General features: G+C 32.2%; 1 protein-coding gene and 1 long non-coding RNA gene across 2 annotated transcripts; both read right to left on the bottom strand.

Annotated features, from left to right (window-relative positions):
* Positions 1-889: 889 nt before the first annotated feature.
* Positions 890-15304, bottom strand: eral1 (Era like 12S mitochondrial rRNA chaperone 1). The gene is made up of 11 exons (XM_062959008.1): positions 15127-15304; positions 13269-13436; positions 11709-11836; positions 10961-11038; positions 8851-8897; positions 8704-8765; positions 7680-7792; positions 7287-7598; positions 4418-4567; positions 4251-4331; positions 890-1398 (listed from the first exon to the last, which is right to left on the bottom strand). Exons 1-11 carry the CDS (start codon positions 15224-15226, stop codon positions 1276-1278), a joined length of 1362 nt encoding a protein of 453 aa, XP_062815078.1. The 5' UTR covers positions 15227-15304; the 3' UTR covers positions 890-1275.
* A 5501-nt stretch (positions 15305-20805) lies between these two features.
* On the bottom strand, positions 20806-24383 carry LOC134292989 (uncharacterized). Its single transcript, XR_010000060.1, has 2 exons — positions 24158-24383; positions 20806-21217 (listed from the first exon to the last, which is right to left on the bottom strand). It is a non-coding gene; the product is annotated as an uncharacterized LOC134292989 (long non-coding RNA).
* Between the last annotated feature and the right edge of the window lie 2386 nt (positions 24384-26769).

Below are 26769 nucleotides of genomic sequence, written 5' to 3'. Positions count from 1 at the left end.
TATATATTTGTCTGTGTATATAGGTGTGTGTATAAACACCCAGATAAACACAAGACCATGTATATACACACACATGTATATATGTCTTTTATATGGTATTGTGTTTATCTGAATGTTTTAACTGTGTTGTACTGTACCATAACAAATAAAATTATTCATATGTATCCTTATCTATCATTGGGATACAAATAAAGTTTATTATTACTATTATTATATTACTATATATGTATTATGTGTGTGTGTGTGTGTGTATATATATATATATATATATATATATACATACACACACACACTATATTATGTATTATGTGTGTGTGTATATATATATATATATATATATACACACACACACACACACATACTTTATTATGTGTATATTATATATATATAGTAGAGTCTCACTTATCCAAGCTAAACGGGCCGGCAGAAGCTTGGATAAGCGAGTAACTTGGATAATAAGGAGGGATTAAGGAAAAGCCTATTAAACATCAAATTAGGTTATGATTTTACAAATTAAGCACCAAAACATCATGTTAGACAACAAATTTGACAGAAAAAGTAGTTCAATACACAGTAATGTTATGTTGTAATTACTGTATTTATGAATTTAGCACCAAAATATCATGATATATTGAAAACATTGACTACAAAAATGGCTTGGATTATCCAGAGGCTTGGATAAGCGAGGCTTGGATTAGTGAGACTCTACTGTATATATATATACACACACACACACACACACATACACACACAGCGTATGTTTATTATATATGTGTGTGCGTGTATTTTATATAGTATTGTGTTTATCTGGCTGTTTTACCTGTGTTGTATCCCAGCATAACAAATACAATTATTATTATTATTTGCATAGACATACAGTACAGATATATATATTATAAAAGTATTTTTATTGACCAACATCTGTATTAGCCAGCTAATATATGTCTATACTAGTACATATGTATTCACAAATAGAGATGTGTAGATAATTTTTTTGTTTTGTTTTCTAGCACGCCTTCAAATGAGAGCCAGATGTGGAGGACAAACGTGCGACCATGTGTCTCTATGGCCTTGAGCAGAGTCCGAGAACACAGCGGTCAAGGCGAACTCTTATGCGCAGGCGCAACACTCCCCAATTTCTCCCAAAGCGCAGCCAATGGGCTTGAGGCTGTCATAGAGGCACGGCACTTTTGCGCACAGACACTTCCGGGTTTCGTGCGCCTTCCCCATTCATAAACCTGGACCCATTCTGTAATTTCCAAACCAATGGGTGTTTTACTCCTTCAGGTGGACGCAGAGCTTCAGGCGGACATCGCACAGGAAAGCGTTCATCAGGTCTTGGCCGGCTTCCTGGGCAATCTGGCTGATCAGGTGACCCCGGGGGCCAATCAGCATCTTCTGTTAGGAACCAAGAATATGCAATTTCCATTTATTTAGCTTTGCTTGGCATTTAAACATGGAATCCAACCCATATCAGGGCAAATATCACTCCAACAACTATCTTGTCAGACTATACAGAGAAGCCATTGAAATTCACAAGCATGTGGACAAGTTCAACAGAAAGGAGGAAACCATGGAAATGAACAAAATCTGGCTACCAGTATTTAAAAACTCCAAAGTCAGAACAGTAAATAAGAAGCAACACTCTGAAAAAAGAAGAGTTCCAGACATGAATCGACCAGGGGCAGCTAACGACTGTGAACAAAGGATCCCCCCAGGCAGGAAAAAGCCAGGAGGTGAAGCTATTCAATGCTAATTAAGGTGATTAACTACAACATTACTGGCCTCCAACTGACAAGAGTTCTTCTCTCACCCTGGACTTTCCACAGATATATATAAACCTTCCTTGCTTAGTTTCTCCATGCCTCACAACCTCCGAGGATGCCTGCCATAGATGTGGGCGAAACGTCAGGAGAGAATACTTCTAGAACATGGCCAGACAGCCCGGAAAACTCACAGCAACCCAATAATAATAATAATAATAATAATAATAATAATAATAATAATAATAATAATAATAATAATAATACTTCTGGAACATGGCCAGACAGCATGGAAAACTCACAGCAACCCAATAGTAGTAGTAGTAATAATAATAATAATACTTCTGGAACATGGCCCGACAGCCTGGAAAACTCACAGCAACCCAATAATAATAATAATAATAATAATGATAATAATAATAATAATAATAGTCAAAATGTGTCAGCTATCTGATCCTTTACTACAACTACATAATATTTCTTTATTTATTTACGACATTTATATCTTGTCCTTCTCACCCCGAAGGGAACTCAGAGAAGCTTACAAATTATATTATATTATTAGCATAGCACAATACTGGCAATAAATAACTATATAACAACCCCAAATATAAAACGATTCCAAACTATTATTATGTTGTGCTTCTGCCAGAAGTAACCCATTCCATAGGCAATTGACAGACCCAGTCTTTTAGACTCGAACATGACTATTTGTATAAGTATTTTTATGAATGTCTGATGTAATTTAATAACTTTTTAATTGATTCACAATGTATTGGACAATTTTATTTATGTGTTTTATTGTAAGCCACCCTGAGTCCCCTATTGGGTGAGAAGGGAGGGATATAAATATTGTAATAAATAAATAATAAATAGGCTTTCTCTATTATTATTATTATTATTATTATTATTATTATTATTATTATTAATAATAATAATAATAATAAAATCTCCATCTCCCTGAAGGGACTCAGGGCGGCTAACATGGGGCCAAGCCCATGATATTACAATTTATTAATTTATTAATTTATTTAATACATTTATATCCCGCCCTCCTCACCCCAAAGGGGACTCAGAGCGGCTTACAAATTAAATATACATACAATATTATATTATTAGCATAGCACAATACTGGCAATAAATTACTATATTGTACTATATAAATATAAAATAAAGCAAAATAAAATACATACATGACACGCGTCATCAGCAGGTAAAAATACTAACACAGTAACATAACAAAACAGTCAAATACCGGAGTCTCACTTATTCAAGATAAACAGGCCGGCAGAACCTTGGATAAGTGAAAATCTTGGATAATAAGGTGGGCTTAAGAAGGTAAAGGTAAACGTTTTCCCCTGACGTTAAGTCCAGTCGTATCCGACTCTGAGGGTTGGTGCTCATCTCCGTTTCTAAGCCGAAGAGCTGGCGCTGTCCGTAGACACCTCCAAGGTGTCTGCATGACTGCATGGAGCACCGTTACCTTCCCGCCGGAGCGGTACCTATTGATCTACTCACATTGGCATGTTTTCGAACTGCTAGGTTGGCAGGAGCTGGAGCTAACAGCGGGTGCTCACTCCGCTGCCGCGATTTGGACCTCAGACCTTTTGGTCTGCAAGTTCAGAAGCTCAGCGCTTTAACACACTTTGCCACCAAGGCCCAAAACAAATATAATAATAATAATAATAATTTTATTTTTATACCCAACCACCATCTCCCCAAAGGGACTCGAGGCGGCTTACATGGGGCCAAGCCCAAGCATAACAGACATAATAAAACACATCAAGTGAAACAAGTCAATAAAACATCAAAGAAGAATAAAAATAACTAGGCCATAAAGTGCATATATGAGGAATGAGGACAAGAAAGGTGCCCGAGAATATTAAATGGGTAAGGAACAAAAATGGGATAAGCATGGGAACTATTCCGACTGAAGTAATAGAATAAATATATACTAACCAAGGTGAAAATTAGTCATCAAACAAAATAAAATACATACATGAGGTAAAAATACTAACACAGTAACATAACAAAAAAGTCAAATACAGTAGAGTCTCACTTATCCAACATAAACGGGCTAGCAGAACGTTGGATAAGCGAATATGTTGGATAATAAGGAGAGATTAAGAAAAAGCCTATTAAACATCAAATTAGGTTATGATTTTACAAATTAAGCACCAAAACATCATGTTAAACAACAAATTTGACAGAAAAAGTAGTTCAATACACAGTAATGCTATGTAGTAATTACTGTATTTACGAATTTAGCACCAAAATATCACGATATATTGAAAACATTGACTACAAAAATGTGTTGGATAATCCAGAATGTTGGATAAGTGAATGTTGGATAAGTGAGATTCTACTGTAGTAACAATATTCCCCACAGGTTTGCACCTGTCCTGGGATAATAAATACATCCTTGGTGGAGAATGGAGATTGGAAAGAAGAGTCAGGGGATGTGGGACCGACCCACCACGTACTCACCACGTGCCTTTCTTTCTGGACCTCCAGATTCTGCAGAATGACCAGCTCCCCGCCAGGCCCCTCTTCCCACACCTCTGTCCTCTGCAAGAAGAAACCGGCCATGAGATGGGCCCCACATTCTGGCACTGAATGCCCCCCTTTCTTGCCCTTCTTTCCACTGTGGTCACCTGGTGCACGTTGTAGGGCACTTCCTCTGGCAAATACTCAAGCAACTTCTCCCGGATGATGTTCCTGCAGATTTCTCTGGGCGACTGGTCGGTCAGGACTTCACTATGAAACTTCCAGGGGCCTGGCTTGGCCTGCGTCAGGAGGTAGCTCTGGTGGAAGGAAAGGAGAGAAAGCCCTTTTCATAACCCTTTTGTCACCTGGGCGTTTGGGACTCCAACTCCCAGCTTGCCCAATGGCCAAGAATAATAGGCATTGGAGTCCAAACACCAGGAGGACCAAAGGTAGGACACCACTTGCGTACTATTATTATATTGTTGCTGTTATTATTATTATTTACTTTATTTCTAGCCCACCTTTCTTCCCAAAGAGGCTAACAATATTAATAATAATACAGTAGAGCAGGGGTCCCCAAACTAAGGCCCGGGGGCCAGATGCGGCCCTCTAAGGTCATTTACCTGCCCCCCGCCCTCAGTTTTATAATATAATATTTTTGTATTAGTTTTAATAATATAATATATTGTATATACAGTAGAGTCTCACTTATCCAACATAAACGGGCCAGCAGAATGTTGGATAAGCGAATATGTTGGATAATAAGGAGGCATTAAGGAAAAGCATATTAAACATCAAATTAGGTTATGATTTTACAAATGAAGCACCAAAACATCATGTTAGACAACAAATTTGGCAGAAAAAGTAGTTCAATACGCAGTAATGCTATGTAGTAATTACTGTATTTATGAATTTAGCACCAAAATATCACAATATATTGAAAACATTGACTACAAAAATGCGTTGGATAATCCAGAACGTTGGATAAGCGAGTGTTGGATAAGTGAGACTCTACTGTACATATAATATTGATAATAATATTATGTTATACAATATAATACTAATAATAATACCATATAATAATATTAATTATTTGTTATATATTACATAACATATAATAGTATAGTGGTATAGTTCAATATAGAATTATATAGTGCTAATATTGTGCTATGCTAATAATATAATATATTGTATGTACATATAGCTGCTCTGAGTCCCCTTCAGGGTGAGAAGGGTGGCATATAAATGTAGTAAATAGATGCAGTAAATAAATAATTAATTTTAGACTTAGGCTCAGCCAAAGTCTGAAATGACTTGAAGTCACACAACAACAACAATCCTAATTAACTTGACTATTTAATTGGGCAGTAGCAGGCCCACACTTTCCATTGAAATCCTGATAGGTTTATGCTGGTTAAAATTGTTTTCATTATTAAATATTGTATTGTTCTTTCGTTGTTGTTGTTTCACTACAAATAAGACATGTGTCGTATCATAGGAATTTGTATTTTTTTTAAATGATAATTTGGCCCCACAACAGTCTGAAGGATTGTGGACCGGCCCTCTGCTTCAAAAGTTTGAGGACCCCTGCAGTAGAGTCTCGCTTATCCAACATAAGCGGGCCGGTAGAACGTTGGATAAGTGAATATGATGGATAATAAGGAGAGATTAAGGAAAAGCCTATTAAACATTAAATTAGGTTATGATTTTACAAATTAAGCACCAAAACATCATGTTATACAACAAATTTGACAGAAAAAGTAGTTCAATACATAGTAATGCTATGTAGGAATGACTGTATTTACGAATTTAGCACCAAAATATCACCATGAATTGAAAACATTGATTACAAAAATGCGTTGGATAATTCAGAATGTTGGATAAGCGAGTGTTGGATAAGTGAGACTCTACTGCAATATATATTTTTTTCGTGTCAGGAGCAACTTGAGAAACTGCAAGTTGCTTCTGGTGTGAGAGAATTGGCCGTCTGCAAGGATGTTGCCCAGGGGATGCCCGATCAGCAACCCAACCTTCGAGTCACAAGGCTTTAATCTACTACGCCACCGGGGGCTCCGTTATAATAATAATAATAATAATAATAATAATAATAATAATAATAATAGTCAAAATGTGTCAGCTATCTGATCCTTTACTACGACTACATAATATTTATTTATTTATTTACGACATTTATATCTCGTCCTTCTCACCCCGAAGGGAACTCAGAGCGGTTTACAAATTATATAATAATAATAATAATAATAATAATAATAATAATAATAATAGACATTGACAAAATTACGATCTGCCAACTGCAAAAGGCCACCCTGCTGGGATCTCCACGCATCATCCAAAAATACATCACACAGTCCTAGACACTTGGGAAGTGTTCGACTTGTGGTTTTGTGATATGAAATCCAGCATATCTATCTTGTTTGCTGTGTCATAATAAAATAATAATAATAATAATAATAATGATAATAATAATAATAATACATCACACAGTCCTAGACACTTGGGAAGTGTTCGATTTGTGATTTTGTGGTACGAAACCCAGCATATCTATCTTGTTTGCTGTGTCATAATAAAATAATAATAATGATAATAATAATAATAACTCTTAGTAAAGGTAAAGGCTTCCCCTGACGTTAAGTCCAGTCGTGTCTGACTCTGGGGTTTGGTGCTCATCTCCATTTCTAAGCCGAAGAGCCGGCGTTGTCCGTAGACACCTCCAAGGTCATGTGGCCATAGCCATGACTGCATGGAGTGCTGTTACCTTCCCACCGGAGTGGTACCTATTGATCTACTCATATTTGCATGCTTTCGAACTGCTATATTGGCAGGAGCTGGGGCTAACAGCGGGTGCTCATTCTGCTCCCGGGATTTGAACCTGGGACCTTTTGGTCCGCAAGTTCAGCAGCTCAGCGCTTTAACACGCTGTGCCACCAGGGGCCCCTAATATCTCTTAACAACATTAATATTATTATTTACTATCCCATAATGATCTGGTAGACACCAGATGAAGATGGCCCTTACCTTCAGGGTCTCCACATCCTCTCCGTCAACAGCAGCCAGCATGAAGATTTCCTTGAAGTGGGGCCAACCCTTCGGAGCCTTCTTCTTCTTTTTGGGAGGATCCAAGCTGCCGTCTTCCTTGGCAATGCCAGTCTCGGTGTCCCTTTGGGACCCATCATCCCCATTTCCACTCTCGGAGGCCACGTCCCCTTCAGTCGGGGTGCTTCTGGTTGGGACTTTGGACCAGATCTGCAATGGCTTTCCGTCAACAACTCCGACGGTGAGGTCTGCCACCAGATCCAAGAGGATGTCTTTCTTCTTCAGCAAATCAACCTGGGTATTGAAAGATTGGGAAGCTGTTAACGGGGGAGATTTGAAAGCAGTTGTGTATGAACAATAAGAAAAGAGGCTCACCTTGTTCAGGACCAGGACGCTGGGGATCTTTGGGACTTTGGACAAGGCTCGGAGCACTTGAGGCGAGAGACGGTTCCGGGTGTAATGGTCAGACACATCGACCAGAACCAGCACTTCAAAAAGAAAGGCCACACTTTAAGGCTTCATTCCATTTAATACATATATCTATATATATAAAAGAGTGATGGCATCACGGCGACCCACAAAACAACAAAACTACAGGCCCCCCAACCTCGAAATTTGACGACACAACCCATCATCCACGCCTCTAGGTTGATACAACAAAAAGAAAAGAAAAATAAAGTCCTAATTAGAGAGAGAGGAATAATTGCTTTTATCCAAAAATGCGTTGGATAATCCAGAACGTTGGATAAGCGAGTGTTGGATAAGTGAGATTCTACTGTATTATACTACACTAATATTATAATATATTGTATATAGAGTCTCACTTATCCAACATTCTGGATTATCCAACGCATTTTTGTAGTTAATGTTTTCAATATATCGTGATATTTTGGTGCTAAATTTATAAATACAGTAATTACTACATAGCATTAATATGTAATGAACTACTTTTTCTGTCAAATTTGTGGTATAACATGATGTTTTGGTGCTTAATTTGTAAAATCATAACCTATTTTGATGTTTAATAGGCTTTTTCTTAATCTCTCCTTATTATCCAACATATTCGCTTATCCAACGTTCTGCCGGCCCGTTGATGTTGGATAAGTGAGACTCTACTGTACATGTAATATCAATAATATTATGATGTCATACAATGTAATAATAATTATAATTCACTATTATAATTGTATATTTATATTACATGCAATATTACTAATAATATTGCAATATAGTCGTATAATATAATATATTGTACGTATATATACTTGTAAACCGCCCTGAGTCCCCTTCGGGGTGAAAATGGTGGGATATAAATGTTGCTAATAAATAATAATGATAATGATAATGATGATAATAAAAACACTGTTTTTATTTCTTATTATGGTGACCACAATCTCACCTAAGTCTGCTACCTTCAGGCTCTTCAAGGGGTCAAACACTAGGGATTTCTCCAAGTGATGCCTAAAAGAGAAGACAGTTTGAATTCTTCATTGGATTTCTAGATCTTTTTCTGCACTATGTCTCCCAAAAAAAGTGTGGTTTGTACCTTCTGGCTTTGACTAGAGTGGTGAGGCCAGGCGTGTCCAAGATCACCTATCAGAAGAAGAAAAAGGAGTTATATACCGTACATACTTGAGTATAAGCCGACCCGAATATAAGCCGAGGCATCTAATTTTACCACAAAAAAACTGAGAAAACATTGACTCCAGTATGAGCCGAGATACCAATAAAATTACATTAATTGAGGCATCAGTAGTTTTAATGTTTTTGAATCTTTACATCAAACTGTAATTTAAGATACGAGTGTCCAACTCTGATTAAATCATTATTCTCATCTTCTTCAATGTAAATGTGCTTATGTATCCTTTTAATAATAATAGGGTGAAATAATAAATGTAATAATAATAATAACATGCTGCAAAATAATAAATGTAATAATAAATAGAGTAAAATAATAAATGTATTATAATAAAAATAGAGTAAAATAAATGTCAAAGTAACAACAATAATAGAGTAGATCAATAGACCCAACACTTCATGAGTCATTTTGGGCCTCTTTTTAGAGAGATAAAAATGAGACATGAAGAAGAAGAAGGGGAGGAAAAGATACTATATTCAATATGCATTATTTTACTTATTTATTTAAAACTTTTATATCCCGCCATTCTCACCCCAAGAAGCACAGCATATATACAGCAAGGATTCCATACATAAAATAATTACTGTATATACTCGACTATAAGCCTAGTTTTTCAGCCCTTTTTTTAAGACTGAAAAAGCCCCCCTCGGCTTATACTCGGGTGAGGGTCCTGGCTGGCTTATATTTGGGTCAGCTTATACTCAAGAATATATGGTACATTTATTATTTTTCTCTATTATTATTGGTATTATTACATTTATTATTTTTCTCTATTATTGTTGCTATTACATTTATTTTTATTTTTATTATTAATACATTTATTATTTCACTCTGATCTTATTATTATTGTTGCATTTATTATTTTACTCTATTTATTATTACTTGTATTATTTTCCTGTGTTTATTATTATTATTACATGTATCATTTTATTCTTTTATTATTAAAAGGATACATAAGCACATTTACATTGAAGAAGATGAGAATAATGATTTGATCAGAGTTGGACAGTCTTATCTTAAATTTGAGCTTTATGTAAATACAGTAGAGTCTCACTTATCCAATATAAATGGGCCAGCAGAACGTTGGATAAGCGAAAATGTTGGATAATAAGGAGGGATTAAGGAAAAGCCAATTAAACATCAAATTACATTATGCTTTTACAAATTAAGAACCAAAATGTCATGTTTTACAACAAATTGGTAGAAAAAGCAGTTCAATACATAGTAACGTTATGTACTAATTACTGTATTTATGACTTTAGCACCAAAACATTGCAATCTGTTGAAAACATTGACTACAAAAAATTGACCACCAAAAGGCAGACTGTGTTGGATGATACAGAATGTTGGATAAGCAAAGCTTGGATAAGTGAGACTCTACTGTATTCAAAAACATTTAACCTACTGATGCCTCAATTAATGTAATTTTATTGGTATCTATTTTTATTTCTGAAATTTACCACCCTCGGCTTATACTGGAGTCAATATTTTCCCAGTTTTTTTGTGGTAAAATTAGGTGCCTCGGCTTATATTCAGGTTGGCTTATACTCGAGTATATACAGTATAAATATACACAAACATTAAAAACATTAAAACATTAAAATGAAAGCTCACAGAACTTGGGAAACCCCATAAAACAAACGGACTGGGAGTTAGTAGAAAACTACTTCAGAAGAATGAAGAAATATTATTTTTATTAATAATAAAACCTATTATTATTATTATTAATTGGGAGAAAAATTAGGGTTAGAAGGACAATGAGTGATTTTAGAGGAAAGAAACAAGTGGACCCTAACCACTAAGGATTAAAGAAAGTCACCGTATTTTTTATTTTTGTACTTTTTCTTATTTTATACTTTTCATTATATACATATATATATATGCACATTCTTTTTTTTCTTTTGCTCTTCTATATTCTCCCCTTTCTATTTCACTCATCTTTTCTATCACGACACTGTTCCAACACTATTGTTAATACTTTAATAAAAATGATATTAAAATAAAAATGAATGTTCACCAGCTGTGTATCCTCTTTTGTAATGACACCTTGGGCGCTCCGTCGTGTTGTATGCACTTTCTTGGAGACAGGCAAAATCTGTAGAGGAAAGAAAGCCGCAGTATAATATCCATCTAACCAATGTTTTATAAGTCTGAGTGTTGGGTTCGAATCTGCCTATGGAAGCTCAATGTATTGTAATATGACATAATACTAATAATACAATATCATAATATTAATTGTATATTGTATTTTACATGTAACATTACTAATAATATTACAATATAGTACAATATAGTAATTTATTGCCAGTATTGTACTATGCTAATAATATAATATTGTATGTTGTATTGGTGCTGTGCCAAAAGATCTCAGCCGGCATTTGGAAACAATAGACATTGACAAAATTACGATATGCCAACTGCAAAAGGCCACCCTACTGGGATCTGCACGGATCATCCAAAAATACATCACACAGTCCTAGACACTTGGGAAGTGTTTGATTTGTGATTTTGTGATACGAAATCCGGCATTATCTTGTTTGCTGTGTCATAATAAAATAATAATAATAATAATAATAATAATAATAATAATGATGTATGCCTTTTAACTCCATTGTATGGCAGTGTATATAGGGCCATGCTCTCACAGCAGCCTCAAGCATGGCAAACCTCTGCAGGAAAACCTAGCATCAGTTTAGTGTTGCCATAAGTCAGAAATAAACGTGAACAATAACTAAACTTTCCAGATAAGGAAAACTCCGTTGTACCTTCCTTCCCAAAAGCTGGTTCGAAAGAGTCGACTTCCCGGCGTTTGGATCTCCAATGATGGCGACTTTGAGGATTTTGGGGGCCTCTGGCTGATCCGGCTCATGGTCTAGCACACTATCCCGATCATCTGCAGGCAGAAAATGAAGTCAATTCAATGGTGGTCGATACAAAAACACACTTAAAAAGCTTCACCGTCCCAACACGTGATAATGTCCCTGAAAGCAGATTATTTATTATTTACTTACTTACTTACTACATTTATATCCCGCTCTTCTCACCCCGGAGGGGACTCAGAGCGGCTTACAAATCAAATGAACATACAATATATTATTAGCATAGCACAATATAAGCATTAAATTACTATATTGTACTATATCATTATATGGTAATATTATTAGTAATATTACATTTAATATATAATATATACCGTACATACTCGAGAATAAGCCGACCCGAATATAAGCCGAGGCACCTAATTTTACCACAAAAAAAACTGGGAAAACATTGACTCCAGTATAAGCCGAGGGTGGTAAATTTCAGAAATAAAAATAGATACCAATAAAATTACATTAATTGAAGAATCAGTAGGTTAAATGTTTTTGAATACAGTAGAGTCTCACTTATCCAAGACTCACTTATCCAAGGTTCTTGATTATTTGTAGTCAATGTTTTCAATATATCATAATATTTTGGTGCTAAATTTGTAAATACGGTAATTACAACATAACATTACTGCGTATTGAACTACTTTTTCTGTCAAATTTGTTGTATAACATGATGTTTTGGTGCCTAATTTGTAAAATCATAACCTAATTTGATGTCTAATAGGCTTTTCCTTAACCCCTCCTTATTATCCAAGATATTTGCTTATCCAAGGTTCTGCCGGCCTGTTAGCTTGGATAAGTGAGACTCTACTGTATTTACATAAAGCTCAAATTTAAAAATAAGACTGTCCAACTCTGATCTAATCCATTATTCTCATCTTCTTCAATGTAAATGTGCTTAAATATCCTTTTAATAATAATAGAGTAAAATAATACATGTAATAATAATAAATACAGGAACATAACACAAGTAATAATAGAGTAAAATAATAAATGCAATAATAATAATAAGATCAGAGTGAAATAATAAATGTATTCATAATAATAAAAATAGAGTAGAATAAATGTAATAGTAGCGACAATAATAGAGAAAAATAATAAATGTAATAATACCAATAATAATAGAGAAAAATAATAAATGTACCATATATTCTTGAGTATAAGCTAACCCAAATATAAGCCAACCAGGACCCTCACCTGAGTATAAGCCGAGGGAGGCTTTTTCAGTCCTAATAAAAAGGGCTGAAAAACTAGGCTTATACTTGAGTATATACAGTAAGCATTAAATTACTATATTGTACTATATCATTATATGGTAATATTATTAGTAATATTACATTTAATATATAATATATAATTAATATTATTATATTTTATTAGTAGTAGTATTATATTGCATTCCATTATTATAATATTATTATCAATATTATATGTATCACTCCATTCAAGACCCACCTTCGAAGGCATTGACGGAGGGAGGGTGCTGCCCCACCAGGACCTTGTTCTCGCCCTTCGGGAGGGCCAGGATGTGGTCCAAGGCAGAGTCGCTGCTATAGATGTCAATGTGGAGAAGGCCTAATTTGTGGGTGGAGGGGTCCAGGAAGCCGGCGCTGCTCTCTAAACCTAAAGAGGGAGAAAAGGAACAGAATTGGAATAAGGGTGAAGGATTTAGGTGAAATGGAAAGGAAAAATTTAGTGTTATTAAGGAAAAAGACAGGAAAAAGCATTAGTTGAATACAACAGTGCACGTTTATCCTTGTTTGGCAGGATAGCTTTATTTAAAATATAATATATAATATATTGTATATACATATAATATTGATAATGACATTATAATGTAATACAATATTATACTACAATATAATAATATTAATTATATATTATATATTAAATGTAATATTACTAATAATATTACTATATAATGATATAGTACAATATAGTAATTTAATGCTTATATTGTGCTATGCTGTCTCTGTCTCGGTTCGATGTGTATATGGGCATTGAATGTTTGCCCTATATGTACATAATCTGATCCGCCCTGAGTCCCCTTCGGGGTGAGAAAGAAGGGCGGAATATAAATACTGTAAATAAATAATAAATAAATAAATATTGTATGTACATTTGATTTGTAAGAGGCTCTGAGCCCCCTTCGGGGTGAGAAGAGCGGGATATAAACGTAGTAAATAAATAATATAATTAGTTAATTAATAAAATATACCTCGCAACCTCCGAAGATGCCTGCCATAGATGTGGGCGAAATGTCAGGAGAGAATGCTTCTGGAACATGGCCGTACAACCCGGAAAACTCACAGCAACCCAATAATAATAATATTAATAATAATAATAGTCAAAATGTGTCAGCTATCTAATCCTTTACTACGACTACATAATATTTATTTATTTACTATATTTATATCCCGTCCTTCTCACCCTGAAGGGAACTCAGAGCGGCTTACAAATTAAATTATATTATATTACAGAAGAGTCTCACTTATCCAACGTAAAAGGGCCGGCAGAATGTTGGATAAGTGAATATGTTGGATAATAAGAAGGCATTAAGGAAAAGACTATTAAACATCAAATTAGGTTATGATTTTACAAATTAAGCACCAAAACATCATGTTATACAACAAATTTGACAGAAAAAGTAGTTCAATAGGCAGTAATGCTATGTAGTAATTACTGTATTTACGAATTTAGCACCAAAATATCACGATGTATTGAAAACATTGACTACAAAATGCGTTGGATAATCCAGAATGTTGGATAAGCGAGTGTTGGATAAGTGAGACTCTACTGTATTAGCACAGAACAATACTGGCAATAACTATAAATAAATATATACCCATATACATATATATAATATATTTTACAAAAACATATAATATTACAAAAAATTGTATATGCATATACAGTAGAGTCTCACTTATCCAACATTCTGGATTATCCAACGCATTTTTGTAGTCAATGTTTTCAATACATCGTGATATTTTGGTGCTAAATTCGTAAATACAGTAATTACTACATAGTAAGGCGGGATATAAATGTAGTAAATAATAATAATGTACTATATCAATATATTGTAATATTATTAGTAATATTACATGAAAACTCACAGCAACCCAGTCATTTCGGCCATGAAAGTTTCAATGACACCCTATTATTATTATTATTATTATTATTATTATTGAAAGAGCACAGAATGAAGGGTTATGGGGATTTGTAGGCCCTAAAGTAGCACGCCATGAGGGAGAACGGGGCTTGGGGCCCGCCAGGCCACAAAAAAGGAACCACGTCCACACCGAGGCCTCACCCAAGCGAGCCACGAGCCTCTCCGGCCTCCTCCGGATCCCCGCGCCACGAAAGGCCCAGGCTCTTCGGCAGACTAGGCCGCAAAAGGCCGCCGCTGCCATGGCAACCGCCTCCGAGGATCTACCGCGCCGCTTTCACGCCGGGCGCCGCGCAAGGCACTGTGGGAGCGGGGAAATTAGCTTTAATTATACCTCGCTCGATATTACGCTTTGTCTCCCTCCAGTGGTCAGAAACAGCACTGCAATGAGCATTGCGCTTGCTTTAATACAGTATTGTATATTGAGCTTTGTCTCCCCCCAGTGGACAGAAATATAAATGCAAGAGGCATTGTGCTTGCTTTAATACACTGTTCTATATTACTCTATGTCTCCCTCCAGTGGACAGAAATATAAATGCAAGAGGCATTGTGCTTGCTTTAATACACTATTCTATATTACTCTATGTCTCCCTCCAGTGGACAGAAATATAAATGCAAGAGGCATTGTGCTTGCTTTAATACACTGTTCTATATTACTCTATGTCTCCCTCCAGTGGACAGAAATATAAATGCAAGAGGCATTGTGCTTGCTTTAATACACTGTTCTATATTACTCTATGTCTCCCTCCAGTGGACAGAAATATAAATGCAAGAGGCATTGTGCTTGCTTTAATACACTATTCTATATTACTCTATGTCTCCCTCCAGTGGACAGAAATATAAATGCAAGAGGCATTGTGCTTGCTTTAATACACTGTTCTATATTACTCTATGTCTCCCTCCAGTGGACAGAAATATAAATGCAAGAGGCATTGTGCTTGCTTTAATACACTGTTCTATATTACTCTATGTCTCCCTCCAGTGGACAGAAATATAAATGCAAGAGGCATTGTGCTTGCTTTAATACACTATTCTATATTACTCTATGTCTCCCTCCAGTGGACAGAAATATAAATGCAAGAGGCATTGTGCTTGCTTTAATACACTATTCTATATTACGCTTTGTCTCCCTCCAGTGGACAGAAATAGAATGCAATTGCGTTTGCTTTAATACACTGCTATATATTAAGCATTGAATGGCCTTGCAGTTTCAAAGCCTGGCTGCTTCCTGCCTCGGGGAATCCTTTGTTGGGATAGGAGGGAAATAAAGAACAACGCTTAGAAAACAGTTAGAATTCCAGGCAGGAAGCAATCATTGTTTTCATTGTTTTCTCTGATTTGTGTTGTAATATATATGATGATTTTGCATTGTTATATTGTGTTATGATTTGCTGTTTTATTTTGTTATATTGTATGGTGTCTGGGCATGGCCCCATGTAAGCCGCCCCGAGTCCCCATTGGGGAGATGGTGGCGGGGTATAAATAAAGTTTTATTATTATTATTATTATCAGGGCCAGCTAACACCGCTAACAACAAAGGATTCCCCCCAGGCAGGAAGCAGCCAGGCTTTGAAGCTGCAAGGCCATTCGATGCTCATCAAGGTGTTCCGATTGCGACATTCTCACCTGATTCAAACAGGCAAAAGTTCTTTTTTCCCCACCCTGGATAGATATAATATTGATAATAATAATAATATAATGGAATACAATATTATACTACTACTAATAATATAATATAATAATATTAATTATATATTATATATGAAATGAACAGGCAAGAGTTCTTTTTCCCCACCCTGGTTAGATATAATATTGATAATAATATTATAATACAATATTATACCAATAATAATATATAATATTAATTATATATTATATATGAAATGTAATATTACTAATAATATTACCATATAATGATATAGTACAATATAGTAATTTAATGCTTATACAGTACAAAAATGTGTTGGATAATCCAGAATGTTGGATATGTGAGTGTTGGATAAGTAAGACTCTACTGTACTATACTAATAATAATATAATATAATATGAATTATATATTATATATTAAATGTAATATTACTAATAATAGTACAATATAGTAATTTAATGCTTATACTGTGCTATGCTAATACTATATTGCATGTACAATATAATATAATAATATGAATTATATATTATATATTAAATGTAATATTACCAATAATAGTACAATATAGTAATTTAATGCTTATACTGTGCTATGCTAATACTATATTGCATGTACAATATAATATAATAATATGAATTATATATTATATATTAGATGTAATATTACTAATAATAGTACAATATAGTAATTTAATGCTTATACTGTGCTATGCTAATACTATATTGCATGTACAATATAATATCATAATATGAATTATATATTATATATTAAATGTAATATTACTAATAATAGTACAATATAGTAATTTAATGCTTATACTGTGCTATGCTAATACTATATTGCATGTACAATATAATATAATAATATGAATTATATATTATATATTAGATGTAATATTACTAATAATAGTACAATATAGTAATTTAATGCTTATACTGTGCTATGCTAATACTATATTGCATGTACAATATAATATAATAATATGAATTATATATTATATATTAAATGTAATATTACTAATAATAGTACAATATAGAAATTTAATGCTTATACTGTGCTATGCTAATACTATATTGCATGTACAATATAATATAATAATATGAATTATATATTATATATTAGATGTAATATTACTAATAATAGTACAATATAGTAATTTAATGCTTATACTGTGCTATGCTAATACTATATTGCATGTACAATATAATATCATAATATGAATTATATATTATATATTAGATGTAATATTACTAATAATAGTACAATATAGTAATTTAATGCTTATACTGTGCTATGCTAATACTATATTGCATGTACAATATAATATAATAATATGAATTATATATTATATATTAAATGTAATATTACTAATAATAGTACAATATAGTAATTTAATGCTTATACTGTGCTATGCTAATACTATATTGCATGTACAATATAATATAATAATATGAATTATATATTATATATTAAATGTAATATTACTAATAATAGTACAATATAGTAATTTAATGCTTATACTGTGCTATGCTAATACTATATTGCATGTACAATATAATATAATAATATGAATTATATATTATATATTAAATGTAATATTACTAATAATAGTACAATATAGTAATTTAATGCTTATACTGTGCTATGCTAATACTATATTGCATGTACAATATAATATAATAATATGAATTATATATTAGATGTAATATTACTAATAATAGTACAATATAGTAATTTAATGCTTATACTGTGCTATGCTAATACTATATTGCATGTACAATATAATATAATAATATGAATTATATATTATATATTAGATGTAATATTACTAATAATAGTACAATATAGTAATTTAATGCTTATACTGTGCTATGCTAATACTATATTGCATGTACAATATAATATAATAATATGAATTATATATTATATATTAAATGTAATATTACCAATAATAGTACAATATAGTAATTTAATGCTTATACTGTGCTATGCTAATACTATATTGCATGTACAATATAATATAATAATATGAATTATATATTATATATTAGATGTAATATTACCAATAATAGTACAATATAGTAATTTAATGCTTATACTGTGCTATGCTAATACTATATTGCATGTACAATATAATATCATAATATGAATTATATATTATATATTAGATGTAATATTACTAATAATAGTACAATATAGTAATTTAATGCTTATACTGTGCTATGCTAATACTATATTGCATGTACAATATAATATAATAATATGAATTATATATTATATATTAAATGTAATATTACTAATAATAGTACAATATAGTAATTTAATGCTTATACTGTGCTATGCTAATACTATATTGCATGTACAATATAATATAATAATATGAATTATATATTATATATTAGATGTAATATTACTAATAATAGTACAATATAGTAATTTAATGCTTATACTGTGCTATGCTAATACTATATTGCATGTACAATATAATATCATAATATGAATTATATATTATATATTAGATGTAATATTACTAATAATAGTACAATATAGTAATTTAATGCTTATACTGTGCTATGCTAATACTATATTGCATGTACAATATAATATAATAATATGAATTATATATTATATATTAGATGTAATATTACTAATAATAGTACAATATAGTAATTTAATGCTTATACTGTGCTATGCTAATACTATATTGCATGTACAATATAATATCATAATATGAATTATATATTATATATTAGATGTAATATTACTAATAATAGTACAATATAGTAATTTAATGCTTATACTGTGCTATGCTAATACTATATTGCATGTACAATATAATATAATAATATGAATTATATATTATATATTAAATGTAATATTACTAATAATAGTACAATATAGAAATTTAATGCTTATACTGTGCTATGCTAATACTATATTGCATGTACAATATAATATAATAATATGAATTATATATTATATATTAAATGTAATATTACTAATAATAGTACAATATAGTAATTTAATGCTTATACTGTGCTATGCTAATACTATATTGCATGTACAATATAATATCATAATATGAATTATATATTATATATTAAATGTAATATTACTAATAATAGTACAATATAGTAATTTAATGCTTATACTGTGCTATGCTAATACTATATTGCATGTACAATATAATATAATAATATGAATTATATATTATATATTAAATGTAATATTACTAATAATAGTACAATATAGTAATTTAATGCTTATACTGTGCTATGCTAATACTATATTGCATGTACAATATAATATAATAATATGAATTATATATTAGATGTAATATTACTAATAATAGTACAATATAGTAATTTAATGCTTATACTGTGCTATGCTAATACTATATTGCATGTACAATATAATATAATAATATGAATTATATATTAGATGTAATATTACTAATAATAGTACAATATAGAAATTTAATGCTTATACTGTGCTATGCTAATACTATATTGCATGTACAATATAATAATATGAATTATATATTATATATTAAATGTAATATTACTAATAATAGTACAATATAGTAATTTAATGCTTATACTGTGCTATGCTAATACTATATTGCATGTACAATATAATATCATAATATGAATTATATATTATATATTAAATGTAATATTACTAATAATAGTACAATATAGAAATTTAATGCTTATACTGTGCTATGCTAATACTATATTGCATGTACAATATAATAATATGAATTATATATTATATATTAGATGTAATATTACTAATAATAGTACAATATAGTAATTTAATGCTTATACTGTGCTATGCTAATACTATATTGCATGTACAATATAATATAATAATATGAATTATATATTATATATTAAATGTAATATTACTAATAATAGTACAATATAGTAATTTAATGCTTATACTGTGCTATGCTAATACTATATTGCATGTAATAATATATTGCATGATTTGTAAGGGCGGGATATAAACGTAGTAAATAAATAAAATAAAATAAAATAAAAATATAAACCCAACTTGCCTAGTTTCCAACAGACCTCACCACCTCGGCCGTAGATGTGGACGAAACGTCAGGAGAGAGTGCTTCTGCCAACATGGCCAGACAGCCCAGAAAACTCACGGCGACACAGAAATAATTTTTATTTTATATTTTTATTAAAAAGGGGGAAATGATGCCGCCGCCCAACAAACAACGCTGCCCGAGGTTCTTCGTTTTCTTGCTTCGGCGGAAGTCGGCGTGATAGAAGAACCCTTACCATTACTAAACTCAGTAATGGTAACGGTTTCGCCAACACACCGGTCAGTTCTTCTTCTTCTTCCAAAGTTTCAAAGTGGTTCCAAACTGGATTAATTGGACGGTGTAGACACACCCACCCCCCTCCCCGGTTCCCTTGGCCGAAGATCCCGAGTCGGGAAGAAAGAGCTCAAGGTAGTACATCATCTATACTGTAGTGTCTCATTCCAACTTACAGTATATGATGATATCCGGCCCAGAGACTTCGGGCAGAATCCGGATGAAGGAAAACTGGGAGAAAAGAAGCAGAACTGGGAAGGAAACGGTGAGAAAAAACACTCTTTCAGAGCCTGTCTGCACTCCACAGCTCAAGCAGTTACATACCATTATTATATTTATTATTATATATTATTATATATTATATTTATTACTTTATTGTGACACAGCAAGCAAGATAGATATTTATAATTATTATTTATATTATTATTTTATTATGACACGGCAAACAAGATATTTATTATTATATTTATTATTTTATTATGACACAGCAAACTAGATATTTATTATTATATTTATTTATTATATTATGACACAGCAAACAAGATAGATATTATTTTTATATTTATTATTATATGTATTATTTTATTGACACAGCAAACAAGATAGATATTTATTATTATTATATTTATTATTTTATTATGACACAGCAAACAAGATAGATATTATTATTTTTATATTTATTATTATATTTATTATTTTATTGACACAGCAAACAAGATAGATATTTATTATTATATTTATTATATTTATTATTTTATTATGACATAGCAAACAAGATAGATATTTATTATTATTATTATATTTATTATTATATTTATTATTTTATTATGACACAGCAAACATATTTATTATTATTATATTTATTGTTATATTTATTATTTTATTGACACAGCAAACAAGATAGATATTTATTATTATTATTATATTTATTATATTTATTATTTTATTATGACATAGTAAACAAGATAGATATTTATTATTATTATTATATTTATTATTATATTTATTATTTTATTATGACACAGCAAACAAGATAGATATTTATTATTATTATATTTCTTAATTATATTTATTATTTTATTATGACACAGCAAACAAGATAGATATATTTATTATTATTATTATATTTATTATAATTATATGAATTATGACTAAGGTAAAGGCTTCCCCTGACATTAAGTCCAGTCGTGTCTGACTCTGGGGGTTGGTGCTCATCTCCATTTCTAAGCCCAAGAACCGGAGTTGTCCATAGACACCTCCTAGGTCATGTGGCCAGCATGACTGCTTCCCCACCAAAGCAGTACCTATTGATCTACTCACATTTGCATGTTTTCAAACTGCTAGGTTGGAAGAAGCAGTACCTATTGATCTACTCACATTTGCATGTTTTCAAATTGCTAGGTTGGAAGAAGCAGTACCTATTGATCTACTCACATTTGCATGTTTTCAAACTGCTAGGTTGGAAGAAGCAGTACCTATTGATCTACTCACATTTGCATGTTTTCAAATTGCTAGGTTGGAAGAAGCAGTACCTACTGATCTACTCACATTTGCATGTTTTCAAACTGCTAGGTTGGCAGAAGCTAGGGCTAACAATGGAGGCTCACCCCATCCACGGATTCAAACCGCCAACCTTTCGATCGGCAAGTTCCGTAGCTCAGTGGATTAACTCGTTGCACCACCGTGGCCCATATTATTATTATATATATATTATATTATCTGCTTTTTCAGAGCCTGTCTACGCTATGTAGCTAAAGCAGTTTCATATTATTATACATATTATATGTTTATCTACTCTTGCAGCCTGTCTGCACTACGCAGCTAAAGCAGTTTCATATTTTTATATTGCTGTATTTATTATTTTATGATGATTATTTACTCTTTCTGAGCCTGTCTGCACGACATAGCTAAAACAGTGTCATATTTTTATATTACTGTATTTATTATTATTATTATTATTATTATTATTATTATTATTATTATTATTATTATTGTCATCTATTCTTTCAGAGCCTGTCTGCACTACACAGCTAAAGCAGGAAGCAGCCAGGCTTTGGAGCTGCAAGGCTATTTAATGCTAATCAAGTTGGCCAATTGCAACATTCATACTGGCCTCAAACAAAAGAGAGCTCTTTCTCCCACCCTGGACATTATTCCACAGATATATAAACCCCACTTGCCTCGTTTCCAACAGACCTCACAACCTCTGAGGATGCCTGCCATAGGTGTGGGCGAAACGTCAGGAGAGAATGCTTCTGGGACATGCCCTGCAGCCTGAAAACCTCACAGCAACCCAATAATAACAGTAATAATAATAGTCAAAATGTGTCAGCTATCTGATCCTTTACTACAATAATAATAATAATAATAATAATAATAATAATAATAATAATAATAATAATAATAATAATAAGTGTCCTAGACACTTAGGAAGTGTTTGACTTGTGATTTTGTGAAACGAAATCCAGCATATCTATCTTGTTTGCTGTGTAATAATAATAATAATAATAATAATAATAATAATAATAATAATAATAATAATAATACATCACACAGTCCTAGACGCTTGGGAAGTGTTCGACTTGTGATTTTGTGAAACGAAATCCAGCATATCTATCTTGTTTGCTGTGTAATAATAATAATAATAATAATAATAATAATAATAATAATAATAATACATCACACAGTCCTAGACGCTTGGGAAGTGTTCGACTTGTGATTTTTGTGATACGAAATCCAGCATATCTATCTTGTTTGCTGTGTAATAATAATAATAATAATAATAATAATAATAATAATAATAAGTGTCCTAGACACTTAGGAAGTGTTTGACTTGTGATTTTGTGAAACGAAATCCAGCATATCTATCTTGTTTGCTGTGTCATACAATAATAATAATAATAATAATAATAATACACACTGAACTAAATGGGATTGCACTGCTAGCCTCTGAGCATGTGCAGAGTGCTTGGACTACAGTTGCATTGGGGATTCTGGGCATGCCTTTGACAACATATTATTATTATTATTATTATTAATCATATTGATTATATTACTATCCACTCTTTCAGAGCCTCTGCATTATATAGCTAAAGCAGTTTATCATTATCTTCATCATCATCTGTTGTTGTTGTTAGTATATTATATGAATCCTCCTTATCCCGACCCTTTTTCCCGTCCCGAATGCTTACCCTTCTTGGCCTGCGGACGTCTGGAAGGCCATCCGAACACCAGGAGCCTTTTATATATATACATCCATCTCTTATCTCCATTTGTGTCCTATCTCTCCGGCCACCTTTTCTGAACCTCGCCCCAATTTGGGCCACTCTCTCCTGCCCTACAACTGAGATAAATCCCATTTCTAAGAGAAGCAGGTGCCTTGCAGCCAAGCTATAATAATAATAATAATAATAATAATAATAATAATAATAATAATAATAATAATAATAATATCACACAGTCCTAGACACTTGGGAAGTGTTCGACTTGTGATTTTGTGATATAAAATCCGGCATGTCTATCTTGTTTGCTGTGTCATAATAATAATAATAATAATAATAATAATAATAATAATAATAATATCACACAGGCCTAGACACTTGGGAAGTGTTCGACTTGTGATTTTGTGATATGAAATCCAGCATATCTATCTTCTTTGCTGTGTCAGACTATGTCATTGTGTCAATAATAATAGATCTCATTTGCTGTGTCATACTATGTCTTTGTGTCCATAATAAGAATAATAATAATATCATCCAAAAATACATCACACAGTCCTAGACACTTGGGAAGTGTTCGACTTGTGATTTTGTGATACGAAATCCAGCATGTCTATCTTGTTTGCTGTGTCATAATAATAATAATAATAATAATAATAATAATACATCACAGTCTTAGACACTTGGGAAGTGTTCGACTTGTGATTTTGTGATACGAAATCCAGCATGTCTATCTTGTTTGCTGTGCCATAATAATAATAATAATAATAATAATAATAATAATAATAATGCATCACACAGTCCTACACACTTGGGAAGTGTTCGACTTGTGATTTTGTGATACGAAATCCAGCATGTCTATCTTGTTTGCTGTGCCATAATAATAATAATAATAATAATAATAATAATAATACATCACACAGTCCTAGACACTTGGGAAGTGTTCAACTTGTGATTTTGTGATACGAAATCCAGCATGTCTATCTTGTTTGCTGTGTAATAATAATAATAATAAGAATAATAATACATCACAGTCTTAGACACTTGGGAAGTGTTCGACTTGTGATTTTGTGATATGAAATCCAGCATATCTATCTTGTTTGCTGTGTCATAATAATAATAATAATAATAATAATAATAATAATAATACATCACAGTCTTAGACACTTGGGAAGTGTTCGACTTGTGATTTTGTGATACGAAATCCAGCATGTCTATCTTGTTTGCTGTGTCATAATAATAATAATAATAATAATAATAATAATAATAATAATATTTATTACCTATATAGTGACTTCGCATCTGGCTTCTTACCCTGTTTGTGAAGAGCCAGGACTCGCCTTCCATTCTGCTGAATTAAATGCTGCTTTTTCCATGGAATTGATCTCTTTGTCTCTTCCTGCTTTTCTCAATTCTATTGTTTCGATAATAAAATGTGCACGACCTGGATATTTTAGGAAACTATAATAATAATAAATAATAATAATAATAAAAATATATCTCATTTGCTGTGTCATACTATGTCTTTGTGTCAATAATAATAATAATATTTATTAGCTATATAGTGACTTCGCATCTGGCTTCTTGCCCTGTGAGTGAAGTGCCAGGACTCACCCTCCATTCTGCTGGGTTAAATCATTAAATAATTAATAATATTTATTACCTATATAGTGACTTCGCATCTGGCTTCTTGCCCTGTGAGTGAAGTGCCAGGACTCACCCTCCATTCTGCTGGGTTAAATGATTAAATAATTAATAATATTTATTACCTATATAGTGACTTCGCATCTGGCTTCTTGCCCTGTGAGTGGAGTGCCAGGACTCACCTTCCATTCTGCTGAATTAAATGCTGCTTTTTCCATGGGATGGATCTCTTTGTCTCTTCCTGCTTTTCTCAATTCTATTGTTTCGATAATAAAATGTGCACGACCTGGATATTTTAGGAAACTATAATAATAATAAATAATAATAATAAAAATATATCTCATTTGCTGTGTCATACTATGTCTTTGTGTCAATAATAATAATAATATTTATTAGCTATATAGTGACTTCGCATCTGGCTTCTTGCCCTGTGAGTGAAGTGCCAGGACTCAACCTCCATTCTGCTGGGTTAAATCATTAAATAATATTTATTAGCTATATAGTGACTTCGCATCTGGCTTCTTACCCTGTGAGTCAAGTGCCAGGACTCACCCTCCATTCTGCTGGGTTAAATCATTAAATAATATTTATTAGCTATATAGTGACTTCGCATCTGGCTTCTTGCCCTGTGAGTGAAGTGCCAGGACTCACCCTCCATTCTGCTGGGTTAAATGATTAAATAATTAATAATATTTATTACCTATATAGTGACTTCGCATCTGGCTTCTTGCCCTGTGAGTCAAGTGCCAGGACTCACCCTCCATTCTGCTGGGTTAAATGATTAAATAATTAATAATATTTATTACCTATATAGTGACTTCGCATCTGGCTTCTTGCCCTGTGAGTCAAGTGCCAGGACTCACCCTCCATTCTGCTGGGTTAAATGATTAAATAATTAATAATATTTATTACCTATATAGTGACTTCGCATCTGGCTTCTT

The sequence above is a fragment of the Anolis carolinensis genome, unplaced genomic scaffold (assembly GCF_035594765.1).
Source record: "Anolis carolinensis isolate JA03-04 unplaced genomic scaffold, rAnoCar3.1.pri scaffold_7, whole genome shotgun sequence".
Lineage (NCBI taxonomy): Eukaryota > Metazoa > Chordata > Lepidosauria > Squamata > Dactyloidae > Anolis > Anolis carolinensis.
Note: the sequence above shows the minus strand (reverse complement) of the source record. Positions and strands in the feature narration are given on the sequence as shown.